Source organism: Anas platyrhynchos, chromosome Z (genome assembly GCF_047663525.1).
Source record: "Anas platyrhynchos isolate ZD024472 breed Pekin duck chromosome Z, IASCAAS_PekinDuck_T2T, whole genome shotgun sequence".
In the NCBI taxonomy this organism is placed as follows: Eukaryota; Metazoa; Chordata; class Aves; order Anseriformes; family Anatidae; genus Anas; species Anas platyrhynchos.
The window spans coordinates 36,931,565-36,958,115 of record NC_092621.1 but is presented as its reverse complement, the minus strand read 5'-3'; the positions used below and the strand labels follow the sequence as shown (position 1 = coordinate 36,958,115).

The 26,551-nt window shown below is 37.6% G+C and overlaps 1 protein-coding gene across 6 annotated transcripts in view; it reads left to right on the top strand.

Annotated features, from left to right (window-relative positions):
• SLC24A2 (solute carrier family 24 member 2) overlaps positions 1-26,551 on the top strand; it is a 162,307-nt gene that overhangs the window by 55,026 nt on the left and 80,730 nt on the right. For 4 of the 6 annotated variants that reach the window (XM_038170482.2, XM_038170478.2, XM_038170476.2 and 1 more), the window contains 2 exons: positions 5,612-5,650; positions 6,751-6,859. In XM_038170482.2, the coding sequence (XP_038026410.1) occupies positions 5,612-5,650; positions 6,751-6,859 (148 nt within the window). The remainder of the gene's footprint in view (positions 1-5,611; positions 5,651-6,750; positions 6,860-26,551) is intronic. The other 2 variants (XM_038170481.2, XM_072030917.1) reach the window with 1 other exon arrangement.

Here is a 26,551-nt window from a genome sequence, read left to right as displayed (position 1 = left end):
TATAGCACTCTGTAGGATACTGATTTTTAAAAATGATCCGGGCCCCATTAAGTCAACTGGATTGACTTTAGTGACTGCCTTTGAAATGGATTTCATGTCTCTGCAGTTCGGCCTAACAAAAAAAAATACAGACATCTTTAAACCATAGTTTCTAACAAAGATTAGAGAGCCCTGTGCACAAAGAAAACTATCACCTGTAATTTACTTCAGGACTGGCAGGCAGTGCCTCACTGATAGGTACAAAATTGCAGAGTCCAGATTTTGCTTTTGAAAACAGGCATAAGAGATATTAGCAGACATCCTTCTCTATAAAATATGCTTGAGATATTTTAACAAAACCCTGTCTGAGCTTATATTCTACAATAATTAAAGAAACCATATTGCATTCAGCACCACAGTCTGCCAGCCACTGAACATCATGAACTGTCATTATCCCCATAAAAGCTGATTAAAAAAAAAAAAAATTCAAAAAAGAGATGTCATCCCACACTGTAGATAGGGTGCTGAAATCTATTTATATTTTTACTTACTGTTGCACTCTCTTCTGATGCTGGTGGAACTGAAGTCATGCTTTGTCATGCTAGGAGGATGGGGTGGGCATTAAGGTTTGCTAATTGCCTTTGCTAATTTGCTATTGAACCAATTAAATGGAAATTTTTTAACCAGAGCAGGAACTCCTAGAGCTGTAGGTAGTGAGCTCCCTGATTTTGATTTTGGAATACCAGGTGGCACAGTCTAGTAGGTGGTTGAAATTGCTAGCCATCTTTTATTAGCAAGAATATTCGGTGTCAAATAATTAAAACTTTTTATAGACTGTTCTTCATTGGTCTGTCAAAAAATCCTTTATTTAAAAGGAAAACATGAGGAGATCTGTCACATAATTTCTTGCATGAATTATGTTAGGACCATGTTTCTCATGAATATGAATTCTCAAACCATTACCAAACATTAAAAAACTTTCTAAGACCAGACAGAACTGTTGAGGTCCTGATGATATAATAATTTACTTATTTCTTGTGTACCTTTTCTACAGTTGCATTTGTCTTAAAGAGATGTAGCTCTTTCTTAACATTCTTTAAAACTTTGGTCCTGGAAATTTTCAGGGAAAAGAAATATGTTGTTCATGTATAACACAAGCTATTTATTTCATAAATTGGAGATCATCATATGACTCATGGAGAAATAATGACTCTTTTAGAAAAAAAAGAAAAAAATCTTTCTTATGCTTGCAACCATTAAGAAAAAGACTGTAATGAATTGCATGGACTTTGATGTTAATATAGATTTCTATTTCTGTTTAGCTGTAGGAAGAACATAATTTTGCATTTCTGTAGGAATGTTATTTATTCATTTAATTTGAACCAATTTCTTTGGTGTCACCATTGTGTGATGAGATATAGTTATCTGAACAATTCTGATACGTTGCACTCACAAATGATCAAGTGAGCATTGTCATATCAGACATTGTTGAGCATTGTAACACATTAGAGGTATTTATAGCACTTTCATGCAATTGTATGTAGCTTTTTAGAGGTCAGAAGATAAAAGCATTGGCAAGAAAGATGTCAGGTTTAATCAATAATAGACTTATATCAGTGAGAAAAAGAGATGTGTGACAAGGACACCAAAGCCCATTTCTTCATAGCAAGTAGACATTTCCTGGATTTTTCCTGAAATAAAATGTTTTTAAGCTTTTAGCACAGGAGTGAAGAAGACATGATCATGGGATTAGGTAGGAAGATGGACAAACTCTTAAGTACTACCATGACATACAGGAGAACCAACAAATGTTTTGGTGAATTCTTTAAAAAATAAGTAAGCTGTCTCATGATTAATTTTTTATAATTCTCATAAAAGCATAACAAGGATTTGTGCTTCAGATGCCTTTGAAAAAGAGAGCATACTAGAATGTATTGGTTTTATTTTGCATAGCTATAATAAATTGATGGTTTTGCAGAAATTATAACATGACATTATGAAAGAATTTATTTTTTTTTTTTATCAATCCCTTCAGAAATACATGTAATGCACAGATGACATTGAATTTTCATCTCTTCCTGTTCCTGAAGGAACTAATGTGCAATGGTTGTCACGCATCTTTTTTTCTAAACTCACTATCCAACATATTCAAAAACATATCATTTACTCTAAGTATAAGGAAATATAGCCATTTTAAACTTGGATACGTTTTTAAGTGTTGGCTTAAATGAAAAAAAAAATGAATAAAATGTCTGAATAATAGATGTTTCTACAAGGGGAAAATGGTACTTCAGAAGACTTTTCCACGCAGTGTGTGACATCAAAGTTAATAGTACTGAATATGTAAGTGCAAAAGTCACCATTAGCAACATGCAAATAGCTTAATTTGTTCTCATAACAGGGACAAAAATGCCATCAAATGCATGATGTAAACAGCAAAATGTTTCAATCATGAAACAAATTCATGACTGAATTTTTGAATTTTTAAATAGTGAAGTTGTCAAATAATTTAAATCACTATTTTAAGGTGTTGTTATTGTTAATTCAGGAGATAATTCAGACATTATAAATATTTAGTATCATTGAAATGTCTAACCATGGTTTATGTTCCTCTTTTTAAAACTGTGGAGACATTTCTGCCTTAAAATTCTGTTTATATTCTAATCTTCAACGATGTAACTTGACCAGCAACTTAAGCTCAGAAACAATTTTGTTACTAATAATGTGGGAAAAAAAAATATCTCTTACAGTATTATATCCCATTCTGTACAGTGAGAAAGAATTAAGTTATTTCAGATGTATTTTCACTTATTTGTTTCCTTAATACGTACATGCAAAATGTATTTCATTATTCTTTCTCTTTATGACATAATTATCTTATACAAATTAAATTATATGGTACAAATTCTCATTTAGTTTTTATAAACTCATGCAGATTCTTCCAGTTCCCTTTCAAGTAAGTGACAGTGTTCCTTTTTAGAAATATATGTTTTTTAAGAAATGCCTTCACTATAAGCCTAGTGTGCTCAAAATTTTTGAGGAATGATGAACATTCTCAAAATCTTTTGGCCTTAAAGAAAGTGATATTCTTCAGCCTTTTGTTAGGTGGAACCCAACAAATGACTCAGATTTATCAGGAATATATTTTCATGTTTTTTCACATTAAAATTAAGAAACACATTTCCTATGTCCAAAAATTCAAAGTTCCAAATAATAATTTTTATACCTTTATCATAGTTCCAGTTGTCAACATTCATTGACATCTCAGAAACTTTACTTGTTTAACTATACCCACTGATCTTTAGAACTTGACTTGAGGCCAAAATCTCTTATTTGGAGACAAGAGACATCCTGACCTGTTCTTTTTGCTTTTTTGCAACTTTTATAGCAGGATAACTTTTGCCTCCCATGAAGGTCCCTCAAAGTATGCACAAGGAAAACATATTTGCAAGTGCATGTGTTGATATGTATCTGAAAGAGGACGTGTATTTATGTACATTATGCCAAAAATTTCTAAGGTGCATTTACTTTTTTAGTGACATTATAAAACACAGATTTTATGTTTTCTTTTTCTTTCTCTTTCTTCCTACTCCACTAAAAGTTCATTCTATGGTGCTTGTCTTAAATGGATGAATAAAACATATATATTTTTATAACCATTTCTCACAACCAGGCAGTCTAATTTCAGAGATGTCAGGTAGTTCCTTTACCAGAACAAAGATCCCTTTTCATCTCCAAGTTAATATTCACAGCTGGGTGAATGTTTCTGACACAAAGATTTCAGTTTGCATTATTCTTTTACTTATTATGGAACAGAAGGGACCTGTTCTGTTATCACAGTTTGCATATAATTGCTTGTCTTCCACCTAATCTTTAAGGTTAACTCACTACCTCAGAATCACAGAATTTCTAGGTTGGAAGAGACCTCAAGATCATCAAGTCCAACCTCTGACCTAACGCTAACAGTCCCCACTAAACCATATCCCTAAGCTCTACATCTAAACGTCTTTCCAAGACCTCCAGGGATGGTGACTCAACCACTTCCCTGGGCAGCCTGTTCCAGTGTCTAACAACCCTTTCAGTAAAGAAGTTCTTCCTAACATCTAACCTAAAACTCCCCTGGCGCAACTTTAGCCCATTCCCCCTCGTCCTGTCACCAGGCATGTGGGAGAACAGGCCAACACCCACCTCACTACAGCCTCCTTTAAGGTACCTGTAGAGAGCAATAAGGTCACCCCTGAGCCTCTTTTTCTCCAGGCTGAACAAGCCCAGCTCCCTCAGCCGCTCCTCGTAGGACTTGTTCTCCAGGCCCCTCACCAGCTTCATCGCCCTTCTCTGGACCTGATCAAGCACCTCGATGTCCTTCTTGTAGCGAGGGGCCTAAAACTGAACACCGTACTCGAGGTGCAGCCTCACCAGAGCTGAGTACAGGGGGACGATCACCTCCCTTGCCCTGCTGGTCACACTATTTCTGATACAAGGCATGTTCTGACAGTTAAAGTTCATGTGTATCAAAAGCTGTGTTTCACTGCATGAGGGAGTGCAACACAGAACTATTGCAAAATAATTTGTTTTCTGTGTGGACACCAAACATGAGACTTGATATGGAGGAAATGATTTATATGCCACCCTGTTGGGAAGGGGTTACAATCAAATAAAGATGAATGTGAGGAAGCTGAAGTTTGCATTGTGTCTAATTTTAATTAATACTTGATAACTGGAGTTCGTACTTCATGTGCCCTGACATTGACTTTCCTTAAGGACTTCGTAGAATGGCTAAAGAAATTACATTACTTTGTCTCAAGATGTTATGAAAATGTAAGTCCACGATGGGTTCCCAAAAAATACCGGGGTTAATTTTATTAAAGATACAAGCAAAAGTCAGGACTACAAGTCAGATTTTAAATTTTGCGTTTACTTTTTTTCCAGTGTAAATTGTGTTCTTCCTCAGAACTGTCTCCTGGAGATGTTTGTGCTCTGCTGCTATTGTCCTAGGGTTAGAACATAGGAATTGCAAATCATCTCCATGATACAACAATTGTATGAAAACATTCACTGCCTTTAATCTATAGACAGAGATCTTTAATCTCAGGACAGAGCAGTGTGTGCCATCTTTTCTGTCCTTAACTGTTGCTGCCAGTTTGGGATACATGGCCATTTGCTGGGAGTTTAGAGAGTGAGACAACTTATTTTTAATTTCTTTACATGAGTCTCTTCCTGCAAAATATCATTTTATTCCTTTTTAGGGTTTTACTGAACAGTTGGTCGGTTCTAAGTTTCTTATTGCATTTAGCTTTCCAGTTCTCACTCTCAAAAACTGGTTGGCTTACTGGGAGTTTGCCTCTCTGTGTATTTTATATAAACACAATGATCAGTAGCCTAGCTGCTGTGTGCCAGGCCCTGAAACTATGACAGATCCTGTCCAAGTAACTGACAAGAATGAAAGCTCCTACAATACTGCAGTGTGAACTTACTATGATTTACTTGACTGCTAGGATGCTTTAACTCAAGCGGTTCAAAAACCTATCGCAACAGGGTTCAGAGCATCAGACATCTGTGGTATTTTACTGCCTTTCCACTCTATGCATGCTGCATCTGACACTTCTTTTTGTTCTTTTTCCCATTCATGCAGTCACCTACTGCTGGCGACAAGGATGACCAAACACTGACGGTAGGCAGCAATTAGTATGTGTCTGAGTATTTATTTCTCAAGAGGTAATGAGAGAAGCCTTGCTTTGGTTTGGTACACATCAGCATTTTTCTAAATTACTGGGCTTTCTTTCTCCCTTCCTATGCTGCTATAGAATTTAAATCTTAATTTCCAATGACAAAACAGTGAATTAATTCCATTGTTCAGCTTCTCAGCTTCTATCATTTTTCATTTTTCATCCGGTGTTTGTATGACACCAAGAATTATTGCATGCACCATGTTTTTGTTACAAAAAAATTCCATACTTTTTTTCCTTTTGTTTGTTTGTTTGTTTTTTTCCTAAAATTGGTTTTCAGCAGATAGTCAGCAATCTGCTGGCTCTGGTTATCCTCTTTATCCAGATGATAATGAGCAGACTGCTGTCCACAAATCAGTCTTACTCAATGGGGTCTACTAAATGCATATGTTATTGTACTAGACAATGGCATGTGGAAAAGAACCTCAGAATACATTTAAAAGTTCTTTAAAACCATGTAAAAGATAATTGTATATTAGCTTCATTGTTGTAAGTGTCTGCACTGCCTTACCACTCTCACAATCTGTTTTTGTAAATGGTATTTAATGGATTGAACCAAAGTGAGTACATTTCCCTCTGACTGAACTCCAGGGTTTTACTGTTAAAATGGGGTACTCTCTGCCCCTTTTCTCCATGATTTGGATAGTCTGCTTATTTGAAATGTAATAGAGACATCTAAAATAAGGGCAATTTTGTGATTCAACCACAAGGTTCTTCAAAGAAACAGATTATGAATTCTTCCTTATGTCATTATGAGGTTTTAATTTTCTTAACATTTTAAGAGTTTTCACAGAGAAGGGTTATTTTCCCCTGCTCTTTTATTTTGCCCTATGAGACTAATTTGATGATCCATCCCCTCCACAGAAATTGACTATACATATAACAATGTTTAATACAGTGTATAGTTTAATATAATCTCCTATAGGCGATGTTTGAAAATATTTCATTGTGTGGTGAGATGTGAGATTCATTTGTAGTGTTTCGGGTCTATTTCTACACAAAAAACAAAAAAATTCTAATTTCTCTCTCTTATTTTTCTACATAGACCAAGCCACGTCTCCAACGGGGAGGAAGCTCTGCATCTCTCCACAACAGTCTAATGAGGAACAGCATCTTCCAGCTCATGATTCACACACTTGACCCACTCGCTGAAGGTATGCCTATTATTTATTTTTTTATTTTATCTTCTCCCCATGAAACTATTTTTTGTATTTCTGTTGCTTTCACCAGTATTTTCTGAATGTATCTGAATTTTCTGAGATTTCTTATAGCATGATATACATACTCCCACCAAGACTTGCAATTTAGGAAATGTGTTCATTGTGGCTCTGACCAAAACTGATCACTTGGTTGATACGTATCATAATTACTGGTTTTCTCTGTCTTTGGTTTCAGCAGTAAGTTACAAAAACGCAATCACCTTTTACTTTTGAAGAATGTTTTGTATGGTTTTTTCTTTTCTTTTTTTTTATTTCCTAGTCTTGACTATATAAAAGGAAAAATATATAAAGTATATAAAGGAAAAAATAAATAAATAAATAAATAAATAAAACAAAGCAGTGGGTACTTTGTCACATGTAATTAAAGAAAAATTAAAGAAAAGGATGAGGCTCTCCTGGTTTGGTTTTGGGTGGGTTAACACTGAGGTTAAAGAAAATGCAGCAAGCATCCCTCTGTGTTACCTGTATGTTAAAAGTTTGCTTGCTTTGACCATGTTTGTTGTAATTCTTGTTCCTTGAGAAGTTAGTAGGAAGATCATGATTGCTTTGGTCTGAGAAAGTGGCAGAAAAACCATAACTGCTTTACAATTTTGGGATGCTTTGAATTTAACCATTTGTAGACTTACAAAAAAAAAAAAATCAAGATCAGGTGTTTATTTGGTGTGTGTATGTCTGAAATGTCTGAAGACTTCTTGCTGTGGTAATAATTGTCTTGAGAAATAGCAGTTGAGGAAAAAGTGTGAAAGACTAAAGAAACATATAACTGACAGTGAGAATTTCCAAACATTGTTGATGATGGAATACATGTAGCAGTGTCTTTCATTTAAGTTCCTTTTATGTTTCTTATTGTAACATTGCACACAGCTCTTTAAATTGCTCTGTATCTCTTGGACAAGGTAAATCTACTTTTCTATTCTCCTCATCAAAAGATGAAGGCAATGCTCATGTTGTCAACACAAAGGCAATTTTAACTCTTGCATTCTCCACACAATTATTTCTACTCTGATAATAATCCACTGCCACAAGAAAATCGAGTACTTGTTTCTCTCTTTCATTCTGCACTATTTGCTGTCAAAGTCTGTTGCCTGTTAGCTTGGACTTAACAGCAGACTATGCTGTCTATTCCCATGAATGCTGAAAAAGGACTAAGAAATTTATTGGATCTATACATTTAACTTCCTTTGTTTGTATCACTGTGGTAGGTGAGTGGGATTTCTTACTGCTGCACCCATTCCTTTTAAGTCTCATCTTTACCCACCTGAAAGCTTTTTGCTTTGCTAGAAGAACAGACTTCCAGTCTCAACTTGCAAATATGCATATATATATATATATATATATATATATATAATTTTTCATGACAATCTCTTGCACTCCTCTTTTCCATGCAACTGAAGGTGTTGGGCTGCAGATACATGTGATGTCTCTAAGTGCTTATACAAACAAAAATTCCAAACTGAAGCAGTAAATAAACTTCATCAAATCATTTTTTAAAATAAGAGAAAACTGAAGAAGGCTGGGAAGAACCTGTTTGCAGAGGAAAAAAAAATAATTGTCAGATTGAAGACCACGGGAAAGCTAGAAACATTTGTTGGAGTTCAATTTGGACTTGACAAAGGTTCAGCTCTCAGTTACTATGTATTTCTGCACTGCTCAGGCTTATTTCACTTGTTTCCCAGACGTAGATTTTTCAGCATTCAGACCTTTTCCCACTGCTCTTCACCCACGGCAAGCATGCACCATCTAGTGTGACCCAGTTTTTTCCCTTTGTGAAAACACAGGAAGAAAAGGGTTTTAAAATATGAAATCTGTCTAGGGAGTCACAGAAGCCCAGCACTTTTGAAAATTAGATTTTGTAGTTAAGTATATCAGGTAACTCAGTGCAATTACTCATTATTTCAGTAAAACTCTTGAAATCAACATGGATTAATAGAGATGATAGTTGCAAGGGATACACCTTATTTAAATAACTAAAAAATAAAAAATAAAAATAAAAAAATTGTCATGGTTTGCTTGCTCATAATACCTTACTGTGTCCTAGTTTTTTTTTTGTTTGTTTGTTTGTTTTTTTTTTCTTGCTTTCTATCTAAATGCTTATATTTCTCCTGGAATTCATGTTCTTCAAAAATCAGAATCCAAGGGTCCTGTACTCTAAGTTCAAGGCACTAATATGAAAGCTGTATGTTTCATTAAAACTGACTTGCTGAGTTAGAATTTACAAAGGCAAGAAAAAAACACTACCTACATTTGCAGTAAATATTGTATTTTAATGTAGAAGTTTCATAAAGAAATGTCCAAAAAGGCAATGGAAAATAGTGCGAAGACATCAAAGTTAGAATCATGGAGCAGATCCTCCTAGAAACCACGTCAAGGCATAAAGAAGGCAGGGAGATGATTGGAGACAGCCAACATGGGTTCACAAAGCGCAAATCATGCCTGACTAACTTGGTGACAGTTAGTTATAGTGGACAGCATTGGTGGACATGGGAAGAACAATTGATGTTATTTACCTTGACTTGTGCAGAGCCTTTGATACAGTCCTGCACAACATCCTTACCTCTAAATTAGAGGGGCATGGATTTCATGGGTGGACTGTTTGGTGGATAAGGAATTGGACTGCATCTGAAGAGTTCTGGTCAATGGCTTAATGTCCAGGTGGAGACCAGTGATGACCACTCCTATGAACAGAGGCTGAGGGAGTTGGTGTTGTTCAGCCTGGAGAAGAGAAGACTCTGGGGAGACCTTATAGGAGCCTTCCAGTACCTAGAGGAAGCCTACAAGAAAGCAAGAGAGGGACTCTTTTTATGCAATAGGACAACGGGTAGTGAATTTAAACTAAAAGTAGGTAGATTTAAATTAAATATTCAGATGAAATTCTTCACTATGAGAGTGATGAGGCTATGGAACAGGTTGCCCAGAGTCAGTAAATATAGATGATGTTGCACTTGAATCTTGTATTCAACTCAAAAATATATGTGCTAACTGTTAAGGGTAGCTGCTGTATGCTGTATCAATTATCTATTTGTCTCTGCATCAGTTTAACCCAGCAAACTTCTTCATGTTCTCCTGTTTTAACTTTCCTTTGTATAAAAATAAAATAAAATAAAATAAAATAAAATAAAATAAAATAAAATAAAATAAAATAAAATAAAATAAAATAAAATAAAATAAAATAAAATAAAATAAAATAAAACAAATAAAATAAAATAAAATAAAATAAAACAAATAAAATAAAATAAAATAAAATAAAATAAAATAAAATAAAATAAAATAAAATAAAATAAAATAAAATAAAATAAAATAATAAATATAAATCAATAAACTGGCACATCATATTTACTTTAATAACCCTGTACCATGCTACCTAAGTAATTTTTTGAGCTGATAGCATTTCCTTGTTAGAAAATAAAACAAGGGGTAATATTTACCGGAACTGCCTGAGAAGTACAATCTATTATTATAACATCCCATCTTTTGAAGGGATATAGAAGTGTAAAGGATTACCTGGAACTTTCTTTGGCACATACTACTCTCTCCACTTCATATGCCCTTTCTTACAACAGAAAACAGTACATAATGAAGAAAAGAGCATAAAGTTCATGACAGTTTTGAGTTTTGTGTAAGCTAAAGAACACAAGCTCTGTTGCGCTAATAACAAAAGATGATGGGTCTTTTGTACAGCCTCTGAGGCCAAAGGATTTCTTCCAAATCAATTAAGGTCAGTATGGATCAGACTCGAAGGAATAGCAGGAAGAAATTCTGAGCATTTTTTGGCCATATGTTAGCCATCTTGGGTCTCCTCAATATTTCTGCAGAGATCATAGCAGATCATGCTTAGATTAATGGGTCAAAAGGTCATTAAATCATTGGCCACATTTTTGGATTTACAGAAAACAAACAAACAAACCAAAAAAAAAAAAGTATATGAAAACATTTGTAAAAAAAAAATTTCTCAGAGGAAAAGAGTGTGAAAGATTTAAATCAAAGCACATACATACACAAGTACTCTGGCACCCCCCTGTACTTGTGCATACTCCTTCTGCCCTCCTCCCTAATTTCTCCTGCCATTCATTATTACTCCTGTTTTCTTCCACACTTGCTCTTTCCCCATTTTGCTACCATTTGCTTCCTTCACTTTGTTCTTTTTGTCCTTATACTGCATCTCTCTCATCTTCCTCTGCTTCCTTTCATCCTCCTTGGGGATGGCTTCCTCAGCACTTGCATTCCTTCTGGCCTGCTGTGTGTGGTGGTTTTCTCAGGTGAGCAGCTGAGCTCCACCATAACAGCTCTTTTACTCCACCTTCTCAAAGGGAAAGGGGGAGAAAATGCAATGTAAAAGGTTCAGGGGTTGAGATAAGGAGGGGGAGATCACTCAACAATTATTGTCACAGGCAAAACAGAGTCAGCATAGAAAGATTAATATAATATATTACCTATTACTAAAAAACTAGAGCAATAAGAAACAAAACAAAACAAAAGCAATCTAAAACCACCTTCTCCCCATACACACTTTTCTATGCCCTACCCCTGAGCAACACAGGGCTGTCTCTCACTCTTCTCTCCCTGCTGCTGTTGCACAGCATTTTTTTGTTGTTGGTGGTGGTTTTTTTTTGTTGTTTGTTTGTTTGTTTGTTTGTTTTGTGTGTGTGTGTGTGTGTGTGTTTTGTTTTGTTTTGTTTTTTTCAATCTGCTCTCCCAGAGCCCCAACCAACATTGCTTATTGGCTCAGATCTGGCCAGTGATGGATGCCTTTGAAAATGAATGAAAATGGCACTTATCTAATGTGGGGCAGCTTCTGGATTCTTCTCACAGAGGCCACCCCTGCAGCCCCCTGTTACCAAAAGCTTTGACAACCTGCTTTGTCATTTGGACTTGTGTGGCTTTTGCAAGCTTGACAGATCAGAAGTCCCACCTAAATGTGCTTAGTGGTAGCATAGGTATGAATGTATAAACAGTCTGCATGACTATTAAAGATTGGCTTGTCCTATGCACTTATTTGTATTGCTATGCACTTAATATGTGTTGTATTTAGAGAAAAACAGCTCATGTTATTTACTTCTAAATAATTAATTTGTGAGCTCACAACCAACTTCTCCTTTAATTGAGAGCCTTTTGAAAATGCACTTGATTGTAAGGAGGAGGATATGATACAAGAGAGAAATGACCGTAAGAAGTTTTTACTTTCTACAAAATGCAGATAAACAGAGTGATCAGGATGTAAAATTCCACACTTGTGAATCTGCTTTTCCTTTTCCTCTTCCCCTCAAGTGTGGAAGTTTTTAACTTTTTACCATGGCTTGTGCCTGTCTTGTGAAAGCCAGCTTTTTAAATCTTGGAGAGCAGTGGGCTTGCAAAGTGTTCAGCCCACCTCTGAGAGATGAGCAACATCTGAGATCAGTGGGAGTCACTGGATGTTTGGCACTTTGCATTCAGACAGATGTGTAGACATGCTGTGTATTTAACAACCTAAGAAAATAAAGGCTTCTCTTCTTGAAATTTTGGTTTCAGCTTAAGGCTTCAAAGAAGGTAAGAGTTCAGCTGCTCTAATGGGTTAATGTGTAGGATATTCATTAGCTGGGTGGAAACTTTACAGTTGAAACCTCATTGTTCATTAAAAATATAAATATCCATATGACATTAGTTTTTGTTTGCTTTTATCTTGTTACAGATATAATGACCTTGGTACAGATCATTTCCTGGGGATTAAGATTAATGATTGCCTGTGCATCAGGGTATCAGCTACTCCCAGCCAGTCATTAATCCCCAGGAAATCCTGTGCCAAATTTGCTTCTGCTTAAGTGCTGGTCTGGCAGTCCTTTATTCACCCAGGAGCAAGCTGGACTGTTCATAACAGCATTACGCATATGAATAAGGATTGCATCACCAGACCTGCTGTGTTGGTGAGGCCCCAATCCAAAATCCAATAAATTTAAGCATAAATCATGGCAGTCCTTCACTTATTTATTTATTTATTTATTTTGAATTGTATTCCTGAGATACCTTTGTCTGAGTCCTGGTTTTGAAATGCACATTCCTCGGTTATTAAAGGGTAGGATTTATAAAGATCTCTCTCTCTCTCTCTCTTTTAATAGTAAAGTGCTGTTGTTTTGCAGGAAGGAAAATCATGGGAAGTATTTTCTGTAAAAGTGTCTGTTATGTTATTCTGCCATGAATAGAAAGCCTACCTTCCTGTAGCTTACACAGCTTGTCCACCACAGAGAGGTCTGGGGAAGGTTGGGCCCTGTCTGCATTTGTGGGACCTCTGGCTCTTACTGCTGTTGCTTTAAAGAGCTATACCGTCAGGATCATGGAAACTCCTAGAGGTAGTCTGTTAAAAAGGGAAGATATTGGTGGTGAAGTAGGGATTCAGAGTGTCAGTGCAATCTGAGGCTACATAGTTTTTCTTGGACAGCTTTAGCAGGGGATGGGAAGGATGAGATCTTTTCCTTATCGCACCACCACTTTTCTGTCTGCTGATAGGCTGCCACAGGCCAACAAAACATCTTCCTTGGCAAGGGAGGATTTAGCTAGATGTTGACTCCCTTGTTCCTGTGTGACAAGGATATAACTCATATGCAAATGGTATTCTCTGCATGAAAATGAGCATGATATATATCTCTGTCACAGCTCAGTCCCCAGTCACAGATACATATCTTTGACAATTCTTTCCTATTCCCTTCTCTAACTGTATTTCCAAAATGGAAAACTACAGAATGTACCTCTGCAAGAAAAGTTCTTGTTTATTTATATGCTTTATGTTTTATTTATTTATTTATTTATTTATTGTGAAAATGTAAGTATGGTGCATGCTATTGGTGAGAGAAGTAACCTTCTGTTACATAATGCTGAGCTGACAATTCTGCCACCTCCTTTACTGAATACACAAAAACATACTATTGTCACTTTCTGCTCTGACAAATGAAAAGCAGAAACCTGCATTCATACTTCTCAGGAAAATAAAGAATGTGATTCTCAAAGTTTTTGACAATGTTGTGAAGTATTTACAATTACTCTTTACATCCTGTAGTGTTCCTAGGTATTGATGTTAAGAATTTCTCAGCTTTCCTATTCACCTGAAGGTATTTTTGCTTATTTTGCTGTTGCTACCTGTGTCCTTTACTAAAATGTCAATTTACCCCAAAGACAACTGTCAAAGGTTGGGTAACTTTCACTTGACTGATCAGTTAGCAGGCTCTCAGTTTTGGTCTCATGTTGCAAAACCCTTGTGCTCTACTACTTCCTTTGGCCTAGATAATCTACAACACCTCACCCTAACTGGGTACCTCTTTTTTGGCTGAAGCTGTTTATTTGTTAACATCCTCAGAGAAAAAAGGCTAGGAAGCACAGCTCCCACCAACTTGGAATCACAGAATCATCCAGGTTGGAAGAGACCTCCAAGATAACCTAGTCCAGCCTCTGACCTAACACTAACAAGTCCTCCACTAAACCATATCACTAAGATATGACTAACTTGTGGGCTGTGCTCACCTTCTGCATTGCTGAAGTAACCTGAGCACTTCCAATCTCCTCGCTTCCAGCACATGGACTCTGCAGGACTGCAGTACACTTCTCTCACTGTTTCAGAGATGAAAGAATTAATTTTTTGTGGCTTCTAACCACAACAGCATTTTATTTATCATGAAAAATAATGCAAATCTCAACAAAATGACTACGTATCATTCTCTATTCTAGATCCTTTCACACTTGTTCTTACTCAACTCGGAAATGTTCTTACTTCCTCTCCTGGCATGCCACAGAGAAACAGCCCTCTGAGCAGAAAAACATGAGCTTTCTGGCTTTCTCTTCTGCTGAAGGCTGAAACGTTTGCAAGGGACATCTGCCAGAGAAGATGGGGGCTCCCTGCCAGGCTCACAAACAAATTAATAGCTGTTAGTTATAATCTCGTTTCTTGCCTTTCTCTCCATTGTGCAGAGTCTCAGTCTGATATGAAGATAGAGAGCATCCTGTCTTACAAAGGCAGATACTCATACCCTTTATATAGCTACCTTTCACAGAATCTTTTTTTTTTTTTATTTCATTTAATTTGGAGGGGACCTCCTGAACTCCTCTAGGCCAGCACCCTGCTCAAACAAGATCTGTTAGAGACAGTTGCCCAGGACTGAATCCATTCATTTTGAATATCTGCACAGATGGAGACTCTGCAGTCTTTCTGGGCTACCTGTTAGTTTGACCACCATCATAGTAAAACAAATAAATAAATAAAAATGGAATATTCTTATTTTTAATTTGTGCTAATTGGCTTGCACACTATCAACAGGTGCTTCCAAGAAGAGTCTGGTTCATGCTTTTTCATCTTTCCCATCAGGTTTGAATGGATGTACCTGGACATAACACAGATAAGTTCTCTCTGAGCCTTGTCTCCTCCAGGCTAAGCAGCCCAAGCTCTCCCAGCATCTCCTCATATGAGAGATGCTCCAAACCTTTCATCATTTTTGTAGCCAAGTTACTCATTCTGGTAACGGAACCCAGATGTGTCTTGCACATGCTGAGAGGAGAAGGATGACCTCCCTCAACATGTACAATGGTCTACCAAATGCAGCCCAGCATGCTGTTGGCCTTCTTTGCTGCAAGAGTGTTGATGGATTGGCTTTCAATGGCATGGTTCTCAGCTCAGTCATTAGCACTGAGGAACCATAACTCTCCTTTCCCTTTACTATTCAGCTACGTAGAGACCACAAAAATTCTATTCCTTAGTTAGGCACCTGAAGTTGCATGGTTAATGTAGATGAGTATTTTTACAGATATTTCCAACACCAAACTGAACTCCCCAAACATAAGTTAAAGCATAACTAAGGTAGAAATCATGAATTATGTTCAGCTAAAGACAGATCTATAGACAGAGATGTTACCTTAGATAGCTCTGTTAATATATCTTGGAACACTAAGAGAGAAATAGCTGTTTCCCTTATGGAATCAAAAAATATTACTTTAGATTTAGAAGACAAAAAAGGATAGTTGAAATTACAAACTTCCATGTAGCACACATAAGATATAAATCTCACTGTAACAGCTGTGTAACTTGAGCTGTCTACAAAGACATGGGCTTTTGGCATAGAGAAAACAGTATCTGAGGCTGAAAAAGCAAATTTTATTATGAAGCTATGTTTCAGCTGATATATCTAAATGTTCATTTTGAATCTGTACCTACAACCAAACAAGTGGAATTTTTAAGTCTGAATTGTTTGAGTGAGTGGGCTCATTTAGCATACATGCAATTCATTCTTGTCATATTTTGGGAATGTTGGTCTTGCTTTTTCTAATTACAGTAGCTTCACTTTCAGTGACAATAGGGTGAGCAGGTTTGGAACTTTTATCCTTTCCACAGAATGTGTCTATAGTGTGCATCAAAAATTGGATGTGTATTGATACATAACTTAAGGTACAAAGAAACCTGTATAAATTTCTCTCAGAATGGGCAATTCAATGACAAAATGTATCTACTTGTTGTGTACCTTTCAAACTCTACACCAATAAATGACAGGTCTTCTTAACTTCATCTGTCTCAAAATACAAACAGGAGAAGGCAGCAAGGCGGCACTCTATACTAGTTTAACATACAGAATTTCAAGCTACTTAAAAATTTAAGAACTGGTCCCCCTTTCCTTTTTAATAACTAAGTTTTCCCTACTTTTATTAAGTCACTATTTCCACACTGGTGAAGCACTCTAATCATATAAGCAGCCTGAATTTCTAAGATAAGCAGCATAGATCACCTTTTAAATCGGCATTCTTCTGTTTAGGTAGAAAAGTTTAAATAACAGAAATTTTCTGGTGCCTTTTCTAATTTATTTTCTAAAACCTGAAATGTATCCTTTGTGTTTGTTTTGTGGTGTTAGTTTTATCATCAATTTATTTCTATATGTCATGTTTTATTCTTTTAAATAGAATCTACTCAAGCTGCTCGCTGCAGGCAAAATTCTTGTCTCACATCCCATGATATTTTCCAGTGATACTCTGTTCTTCAGAAAGCATTTTCTTCCTGGGATTCCCTACAGAGTGTGAAAGGAAGGCATGAATATTTAAATGCAAGTGTTATTCCAGAGCAGGGTACAGCTGTCCTGACTATGCAATTCCATGCTTAATGGCATTGGTTTTATTCTAAGTTTCTTCCTAACTCTGAATTTCCTTGTTAAAAAAATATTAATGACAAAGAACATGAATAGTTGATAAGTCTGGATAGATAAGGACATGACAGTGGTTATGAGGGGCTTTCTATTGAAGTGGAAAGTCCTCCGCCTTCCTTCGGTGGTTTGCACTTCGTAGATTGGGTTTATGGAAGGCAGGTCCTGCTTGATGAACCTGATCTCCTTCTATGACAAAGTGACGCGCTGGGTGGACGAGGGAAAGGCTGTGGATGTGGTCTACCTTGACTTCAGCAAGGTTTTTGACACTGTCTCCCACAGCATTCTCCTCAAGAAACTGGCTGCTCTTGGCTTGGACTGGCGCACGCTTCGTTGGGTTAGAAACTGGCTGGATAGCCGGGCCCAAAGAGTTGTGGTAAATGGAGTCAAGTCCAGTTGGAGGCCAGTCACTAGTGGCGTCCCCCAGGGCTCGGTGCTGGGGCCGGTCCTCTTCAACATCTTCATTAATGATCTGGACGAGGGCATTGAGTGCACCCTCAGTAAGTTTGCAGATGACACCAAGTTAGGTGCGTGTGTCGATCTGCTTGAGGGTAGGAAGGCTCTGCAGGAGGATCTGGATAGGCTGCATCGATGGGCTGAGGTCAACTGCATGAAGTTTAACAAGGCCAAGTGCCGGGTCCTGCACCTGGGGCGCAATAACCCCAGGCAGAGCTACAGGCTGGGAGATGAGTGGTTGGAGAGCTGCCAGGCAGAGAAGGACCTGGGAGTGATGGTGGACAGTCGGCTGAATATGAGGCAGCAATGTGCTCAGGTGGCCAAGAAGGCCAACGGCATCCTGGCTTGTATCAGAAACAGCGTGACCAGCAGGGCTAGGGAGGTGATCGTCCCCCTGTACTCGGCTCTGGTGAGGCCGCACCTCGAGTACTGTGTTCAGTTTTAGGCCCCTCGCTACAAGAAGGACATCGAGGTGCTTGAGCGAGTCCAGAGAAGGGCGACGAAGCTGGTGAGGGGCCTGGAGAACAAGTCCTACGAGGAGCGGCTGAGGGAGCTGGGCTTGTTCAGCCTGGAGAAGACGAGGCTCAGGGGTGACCTTATCGCTCTCTACAGATACCTTAAAGGAGGCTGTAGAGAGGTGGGGGTTGGCCTGTTCTCCCACGTGCCTGGTGACAGGACGAGGGGGAACGGGCTAAAGTTGCGCCAGGGGAGTTTTAGGTTAGATGTTAGGAAGAGCTTCTTTACTGAAAGGGTTGTGAGGCATTGGAACAGGCTGCCCAGGGAGGTGGTGGAGTCACCATCCCTGGAAGTCTTCAAAAGACGTTTAGATGTAGAGCTTAGGGATATGGTTTAGTGGGGACTGTTAGCGTTAGGTCAGAGGTTGGACTCGATGATCTTGAGGTCTCTTCCAACCTAGAAATTCTGTGATTCTGTGATTCTGTGATTACTTCCTTCTCAGCGGGTTGATTGGACATTCTGACTGGATTGTGAGGGAAGCAGACGCTGCCCTTCCTCAGACATGCAATGGCAATGGGAATTGCCATGCAATGGGAATGGCAATTCATTGCATCTGGAGCTGTACATGCATGTGTCCAGCATTCCAGAATGCCAGGTATCACAGTGCAGCAGTTTTACCTGCTGTGCAGCTAAACTCCAACACAACCTCTCTTTCAGTCTTCCTCCTCAAAAGAAGAGGGGGAGAAGAAAGTATGATGGAAAAAAAAAAAAGGGGTCAAAGTTTGAGATAATTTAATTAAAGGGAAAAGAAAGAGGGAAAAATCAAGCAAAGGCTGTGCAGAAGCAAAGAATGAAAATATATATATATTCTACTTCCTGTCAACAAGTGATGCTTGGCCATGCCCTGGGAAGCAGGGCCTCAATACATGTAATGGTTATCTGGGAGGACAGACATCTTTGTAATGAGAGCTTCCCCTCTTCTTCCCCTCCCCCACCTTTTATTGCTGAGTGTGACACCACATGGTGTGGAATATCCCTTTGGTGGGTTTAGGTCAGGTGCTCTGGTGATATTCCTTCCTCATCTCTTACCCAGCCCCAGCCTGCTGGCTCTTGGGGGGTTTGGAGGGAGTCTTGCTGCTGTGCCAGCACTGCTCAGTAGCAGACCCGACACTGGTGTGATACCAGTGCAGTTCTATCTACAAGCGCAACACACAGAATTATATGGAATGCTGCAGGGAGAGGTAACTCCATCCCAGCCAGAGCCCGAACACACAGCTACTGGGTAAAATCCTGTCACCATCAGAATTAGTGGTAAAGCCCCCGATATCATTGAGAAAATGCAGTCTCCATGTCTACATTTTAGAATTCCTATTTGCATGAATATTAGAAATTCTTTGGAAAGAAATACCCCCTTTAAAGTCAGTGGGAACTATCTTTGACCCAGACAGCATCAATTCTGTTAATTTATCAGTTGTCCTTTGGTGTTTCTGTGTCCTAGAAAATGCATAGCACATGTCTTGGAAAGTTGGAAAAGGAAGCAAAGCCATCAGGAATAAGATACTTCATGCTTTTCTTAAATGAAAAAATAATCACTCAGAAATATCAAAAGCAGTGTCTGACACATAATATGCATTTACATGATTTTTTTTTTTTTTTTTTTTTCCGTTACTTATGTGTTAGTCACCTCCTTAAAAATACTTGCCTTTTAACATATATCAATTAAAAACCCATGGATCCTCTCACACCTCCGACAATCTTTGGTACCATACAATTTGCTAGACAGTATGGTCTGTAAGAAATGGGTGTTTTCAGTCTCCATTTTAAGTGCTGCACTAAGACCAAAGAAATAAACAGATCTTGCTTTTGGGTGTTGTTACTGTCCTGAGCTGCCCAGAACTCTATGAGTATGATTGTATACATTTTTAATTATGTTTCTGTTCACACTGCAATTAGATAAAATTATGATAAACTAATTATAATAAAAACAGACAAGTTTAATAAGATTATTATCAGGGCAAAAACACCTACAGTAAACAACAGGGTAAGGACACATAAGGAGAAAGAACAGGAACAGAGGCTCACAATTCAGAGACAAGACGGAAGGCAACCACATTCTGTTGTAGAGCCCAGAGACACAAAGCATCACATAATTTAGTTATTACCCAATGTTCTGCCTACTGGTCAATAAACTGTCAACTATAAACATCAACATGAATTTCTGCCTTATCATTTAAATTATTTCCTTTATTTGCTTAGATGTGTTAACAAAGTAACAACACTAGTAGCATAATCCAGAAAGATAGAATTCTAAATGTGCAGTTATTATTATTTAATGTATTACTTGGATCCAAAAGAGATCCCTTTGTATTTGCCACTGCATCAACTCAATGGCAAGGCTTCCATTTTTCAGAAATTGGCAGCTTGAAAGCCCACAGGCAAAAAAAGTAGGCTACAACACTGACTTAAAAATTGCATAGTTTAAATTATCTAGAGGCAGTAGGAGAAAAAGGGTTTTGCTTTTAGAAAAATCTGTTTTTTCTACTCTGCCTGCTGCAGCAATAATACATACGAACTCGTACAGCTGTCCCAGTCTGTCCTACATGGGATATAAGTAGTCTATGAGAAACAGAAGAGGTAGAATCATAGAATGAATCATAGAATATCCCGAGTTGGAAGGGACCCATAAGGATCATCAGGTCCAAATCCTGGGACCGCACAGGTCTACCCATAGGTTTAGACCATGTGACTAAGTGCACAGTCCAATCACTTCTTAAATTCAGACAGGTACATGGAGTACACAAAAGGTGGGAGTCAAATTTATGCTGAGTTTCAGTGAAAATATTTTTTTTTTCAAAAGAGTTACTCCTTTTTAAAATTCACAATGTCTGATATTCTTTAATTTGTGGGATTTGTACATTTTACCTCAAACAGTCTATGTACAAAGGCATTATTTTTTGTTATAAGTCTGCCAAGGGTTAGGACTCTCATTATACACCTGCAATATTAATCTCCACCAGATCTTTCATATGCTTTAAGTGCTGAGAGTTCTTTGATCCTAATCTACCATTGCTGATGAAACCATATCAAGTGTTGATTCAACTTTAGGTTGGATAGCCACTACAATTTATCTAGCACAATTTTTGAACTGGCCTTTTTTCTATGTTTGTGGCTGGGTCTCTGATTATGTAATTGAATTTTCTCAAGACTGTGAGAGATAGGAAAAGTTGGGGAAAAAATGTTTCTTAAAATGCTTAACCAATGCTTAAAATGCTTAAACCAATGCTTAAAATGCTCATAATATGAATTTCTCTAAGTCCTCTGGCCCACCTATTCATCCTTCTTTAAAAAAAAAAAAAAAAAAAAAAAAGTGAATATTGAAAGGAGATGCTGTAAAACATGATGATGAAAGTAAACCCAGATCAGAAATCATATCAGAAAGGTTTAAAGGGGGAAGAAAATCCTTCCAATAGGAAATTTCTGTGGTGGTCTTACCGTGCTGGGCAGCTAGACTCCTCCACCACAAGCTCTCTTTCACTCCTCCTCCTCAAAGGAAGAGGGGAGGAGTATGATGAAAGAAAAAGGCTCAAAGGTTGAGATAAGGATAATTTCATTATAGGGAAAAGAAAGAGGGAAAAGACAAACAAAGGCTGTGCAGAAGCAAAGACGGGAAATAAAATTATTTTCTACTTCTCATCAATGAGTGTAGCGGTTGTTTGGGAGGATAGACATCTTCATAATGAGAGCCAGCCCACTCCTCTTTCTCCCAACTGCTGCTGTGCAGCATTTTTTTTCCCTTTCTTCAATCTGCTTTCTCAGAGGCTCAATCAACATCACTTCTTGGCTTGGCTCTGGCCAGCAGCAGGGCCCTTTGGAGCTGGCGGAAGGTGGCTCTGACCTGACGTGGGGCAGCTGCTGGGCTCTGCTTACAGAGGCCACTTATGTAGCCCCCCATCTACCAAACCCTTGCCATGTAAACCCAAAACCCTTCCCCTTGCCCAGCATTTATTGCTGAGTGTGACCTCATGTGGTATAGAATATCCCTTTTGTTGGTTTAGGACATCTACCCTGGTAATGTCCTCTCCCCACTTCTTGCCATGCTGTATGGGCTGCTCCAGGGAAAGTTAATTCCATGCCAGCCACACCCACTACTATTGTCTATTGTAGGAGGCTATTTAGAAGATCCATCCAGAACATACATAATTAGAAAAACATTATGATAAATGCAAAATACTTGATAAAAAACAAAACAAAACAAAACAAAACAAAAAACAAACAAACAAAACAAAACAAAACAAAACAAAACATAGTACAGTCAGAAAAAAAGACACCCTTAAAATCACTTCTAAACACAGAATTAGCAAAAATTATCTTCATTCTTATCTTGGAGGATAAAAAAGTAAACAGAGCATATTTATCCCCAAAGCTGTAGGCTTTCTATTAAGCTGTTGATTTCTTTATTCAAAGTTTCTATTCACTGTGGAACAGTATAATCAAAGACAAATAATTAACTACACTGCTATTAGGAACTTTCATTCTGACTTCTTCCATGCCCCTTCTCCCCCAGTCTCGACCTCTGTTCTTGCTATTGTCCCACAAAATACATAGGAATATATTTTGATTTAAGTAGCACTAATGTAAACCTACAGCCTTCAGTGGAAAACTCTATTGTCATAAACCCAGCCTTCATTTCCTCCATTTGCAGCTGGCAATAGACAGACAGCCTGTTTTGGATCCAGCTAGCCAATGAGCTTATTGCAGCATTTCTCTGTCAAGTGTCACAGCTCTTTTCCATCTGACAGCTTGTCAGATGCTGATACTTAGCAAGAATGAGTAGGTCAACTTATAAAACTGAGTGGATAAAGTTTGTGTTAGCCCAACTCTGTGGTTTAAACCTGCTGGGGACATGGGGGTAGTGTCCCCAGCTGTGCTGGGGAGTGATGTCCACGTATTTCCAACAGTGGCAGCAGGATCTGCTGGAGAACGTCTACTGAGGTGTCATAGCTACCCCACCACAAGCCTATGATCCATGAAGCCCATCAGTGAATAGCATTCAGATCCTGCAGTTCTGTAGCACACAGGGAGCATTAATCTCTAGTTGTGGGTTCCCTGTAGTTTCTCTCACTGGGACGCTGTTTCCTTGGTTTTCTCTTGTGTCTATTCTGACCCACTCAAAAAAAGAAGAGAATCCTCATCAGGTTTAAGTCTTCATTACGGAGATCATCAAAGCTTTGCTGTTTATGTTGTTGTTGTTTGTTTATGTCTTAACAGACATAAACTATGTATCCTACTGAAAATTTGTGTATTTTCCTCGCTTAAAATAAAAAGAAGTAGCCTCCTCAAACTAGTGACATATTGATTTCATACACTTTTTGACTTTTCCATGTGCCCACTTGTATGCAGTAGACCACTGAAGAGTGAGAGTGCATGACCATACTAAAATCTTTGTTATTTCTTCTGAAGAACTGTCAAGAAGCAGCTGACCTTCAGAATCATATGTGCAAACTTTTCCACAAAATTCCCTTTTTTCGCCAATATAACTCTAATAGGTTTCATGCTTACAATGTTTTTAATAATTATTTGACTGCTATGAAGTTGCAGTTCTTGACTACAAGCTCATTCTCAATTTCTTTACCAGTTTTGAGCCTTTACTTTCTTGTTTCACTTCTCCCTCCTATCTTATGTATTCAGTCTTTTGATAGCTTGAATTTATGGGCTTGGGTTTGAAAATTCAGGAAAAAGCTATGCTCTCCATATGTTCATTCCAGAATGCTTAATAATTCCTTCCAAGCAAAGCTGCCACTGATGCTGATTAAGTATTATGCTTTGATGCCTTCATGACTTTGGAAGTCACACACAATGGAGCTACACTAAAAATTCTGGTGTTACCTTCAGTGATCTCTCTTTATCACTTCTGTTTTGAATGAAAGATACGTTAACTCAGAAGATTTTTAATTACTGTGAAGAAGTGTGAGATGCATTTTCATGCAAATACGTATTTTTATGCCAAATGGAAATCTTGTGCATGTCTAAGATACTCACAATGTATTACTTGTTTTTGAGAGCCTGAAAACCACAGTTTTCATGGGTACACACTTCTAGGTAGTTACTTTAAAGCAGGTAATTTTCTTATGCGTACTGTGAGAATCTCTTGGCCAGAGATTCCTAACATTATGAGGGACACCTGCAGTCAGTATCTGAGATGTTGGTAGCAAGAGATCAAAGAGCTCTGGAAATAATGGCTGCACTTTCCTTCCATGAGAGACTATGGCAGAAATTAGCGTTTTACCACAGAGAGTACCTATGAACATTGAAAATAAAGTGAGTAATTAGGTATATTGTTTGAAATTGAAATCAATGTGGCACTGTTGAGTAACAATATTCTTTCTGTTTACTTTGATATTCTGTGGCAACTACATATGTAATAGAGAACAGTAGGTAATAAGGCAAATTTGTCGTAATTCTTCAGGAATGTCAGACAGGATTAACAGGAACCCTCTGTTCTCTTCTGGTGTAAAAAATATGCAGAAGGCAACACATTAATTCATTGTCTCTGTCACTGTTGAGTATCAGCTGTTAAGCTGCATCATAGCATCCTTTTTGTTTCTGTGACCAGCGGGGATGCTGGTACTGGCTGGCAGCCAGTCTGTCTGCTGTGACCTGTGTGGGAACCACATACCATGTTGACAAAACTGGACTTATCAAATTTTAATAATGTTGGATATATATTTTTTTTTATCTTTTCAAACACTCTCTATCACAATATTTCAGATTTCCAAGGCCATTTAAAATCAGTTTATTTTAAAAGCTGACAAATTTTTCAAATCCAAATTTTTTTAAAAGAACTTCAATTGAGTTTGAGTTTACTTACAGTCATATTGAACAGAATCCTATTATAACATAAAATTTTATAACAGAAACCAGTACATCAGAGGCCGACTGTATAGAAGCAGATGTCAGGTATTTCTGAACAGCACTGACCCAAGTAATATTAAAATCTACGAAATAATTCATGCGAATACATGCAGCTGACAGTTTCCAGCATCATAGCTGTGCATTGCAGCCAGTGGCCTGTTGACTCTATAAAATGTTCTTCTCTGCATATAAGACTACAAAAGCTTTGCGTAGCATAATCTCATCGGCAAGATTTTTTTTTTTTTTTTTTCCCTTCTTTTTTTTTTCCTGGAAATAATTTTGCTAACTGCAAGAATTAACCTAGCTTAATCCTTGGTGTGTTGAATATTACCTGGAGCATAACTATTGTCAGCATCATGCACTGTCATGCACATCTGTTTGTTTCCTTTCTCTTTTTCCGCAATATCAGCCTCCTTTTTTTCTCTCCTGTTTGCCTTGTATCTCTCACTTCAGATTGGAAGCAAGCAGGCCTAAAACAGATGGTCAGTATGTCAAGTGCCCCGCCTTTTTGCTGCTACTTTTATTTCTTCTGGAGATGGAGCATAATTCACCATTCCTGTTGGCTTTCTCTGAAACTTCTTCTGTTTCAGCCATTGTATTGGAGACCTCATGCCTCCAATTGATTTTGTTCATTTTTCTTTTTGTTGCCATGGTATAACCTTCTTCTCAACTTTGTCCATCTTCACTTGTGCTCCTGCACTCTTTTTTCTCCATGAGTTTAAACAGTACCTCTCAGGCAGTGTCATCTCCTGTGTGTTCTCCCATTTCTGTGATTACTGTTGGGTTCCTTTTTGCATCTGTCTTCCACTACCATCCTCCTCTTCCAGTGGACACTTTACCCCAGGTTCTAGCAAATCTGACCATAGAAATGTCAAGACAATGATCAATGAGAATAAATTTAAACAAAGTTGCTGGCCCTTTAGTTGGTGGACATGGTACCTGAATTAAAAAGCACATGTGGTCCCAAATGGTTCAATATGCAAATTGAAGTTATAGGGAGCTCTACCAGGATAAGGAATTCAATCTTTTAGGGCTAAAACCAAGGTTGTTGGACAGCTTCCTTTGTGTAAATGTAGCTACAAAGATTATGTTACAACAGTAAGTTTTTTATTTTATTTTATTTTTTTACAAAACAATATATTCATTATATATCATTGTAACAATATGTAACATCATTGTAACATCATGTAACAATAGGTAAATTTCTCTCTTTAAATGACATCTTTCTTTGCTTTAACAGAGGCCTAGAGTAATGTCATATGCTAATGGGTTTACTTATGTGCAAATAAGAGACTACATTGTACAAGCAGGAGTATGCCAATATTTGTAATTGGTTTTGTTAAAACAAGTCCCTGAAAGAATCTTTACAATCAATCACAGTTCATTTATAAAGTTAACACTGATAATAGCATGTATTTTTTAGTTACACACTTTTTTTTCTCTGCATTGTAGAAATGTTCATTTGGCAGATTTCGGTATCATCAAATAGATTAAAAACTAAGGACTTTTAAAGCATATGTTTTATGTGATATCACTGTTTTACAGTTAAGAACTAATGGCCAAACCTTCACTAAAATTCACTTGTGTGGAAAAACATTGAAAGATCATGAGGTGCATCAGCTAAAAGCAAAATAATTGGCCAGCATTTGTATAGTTAATTGCT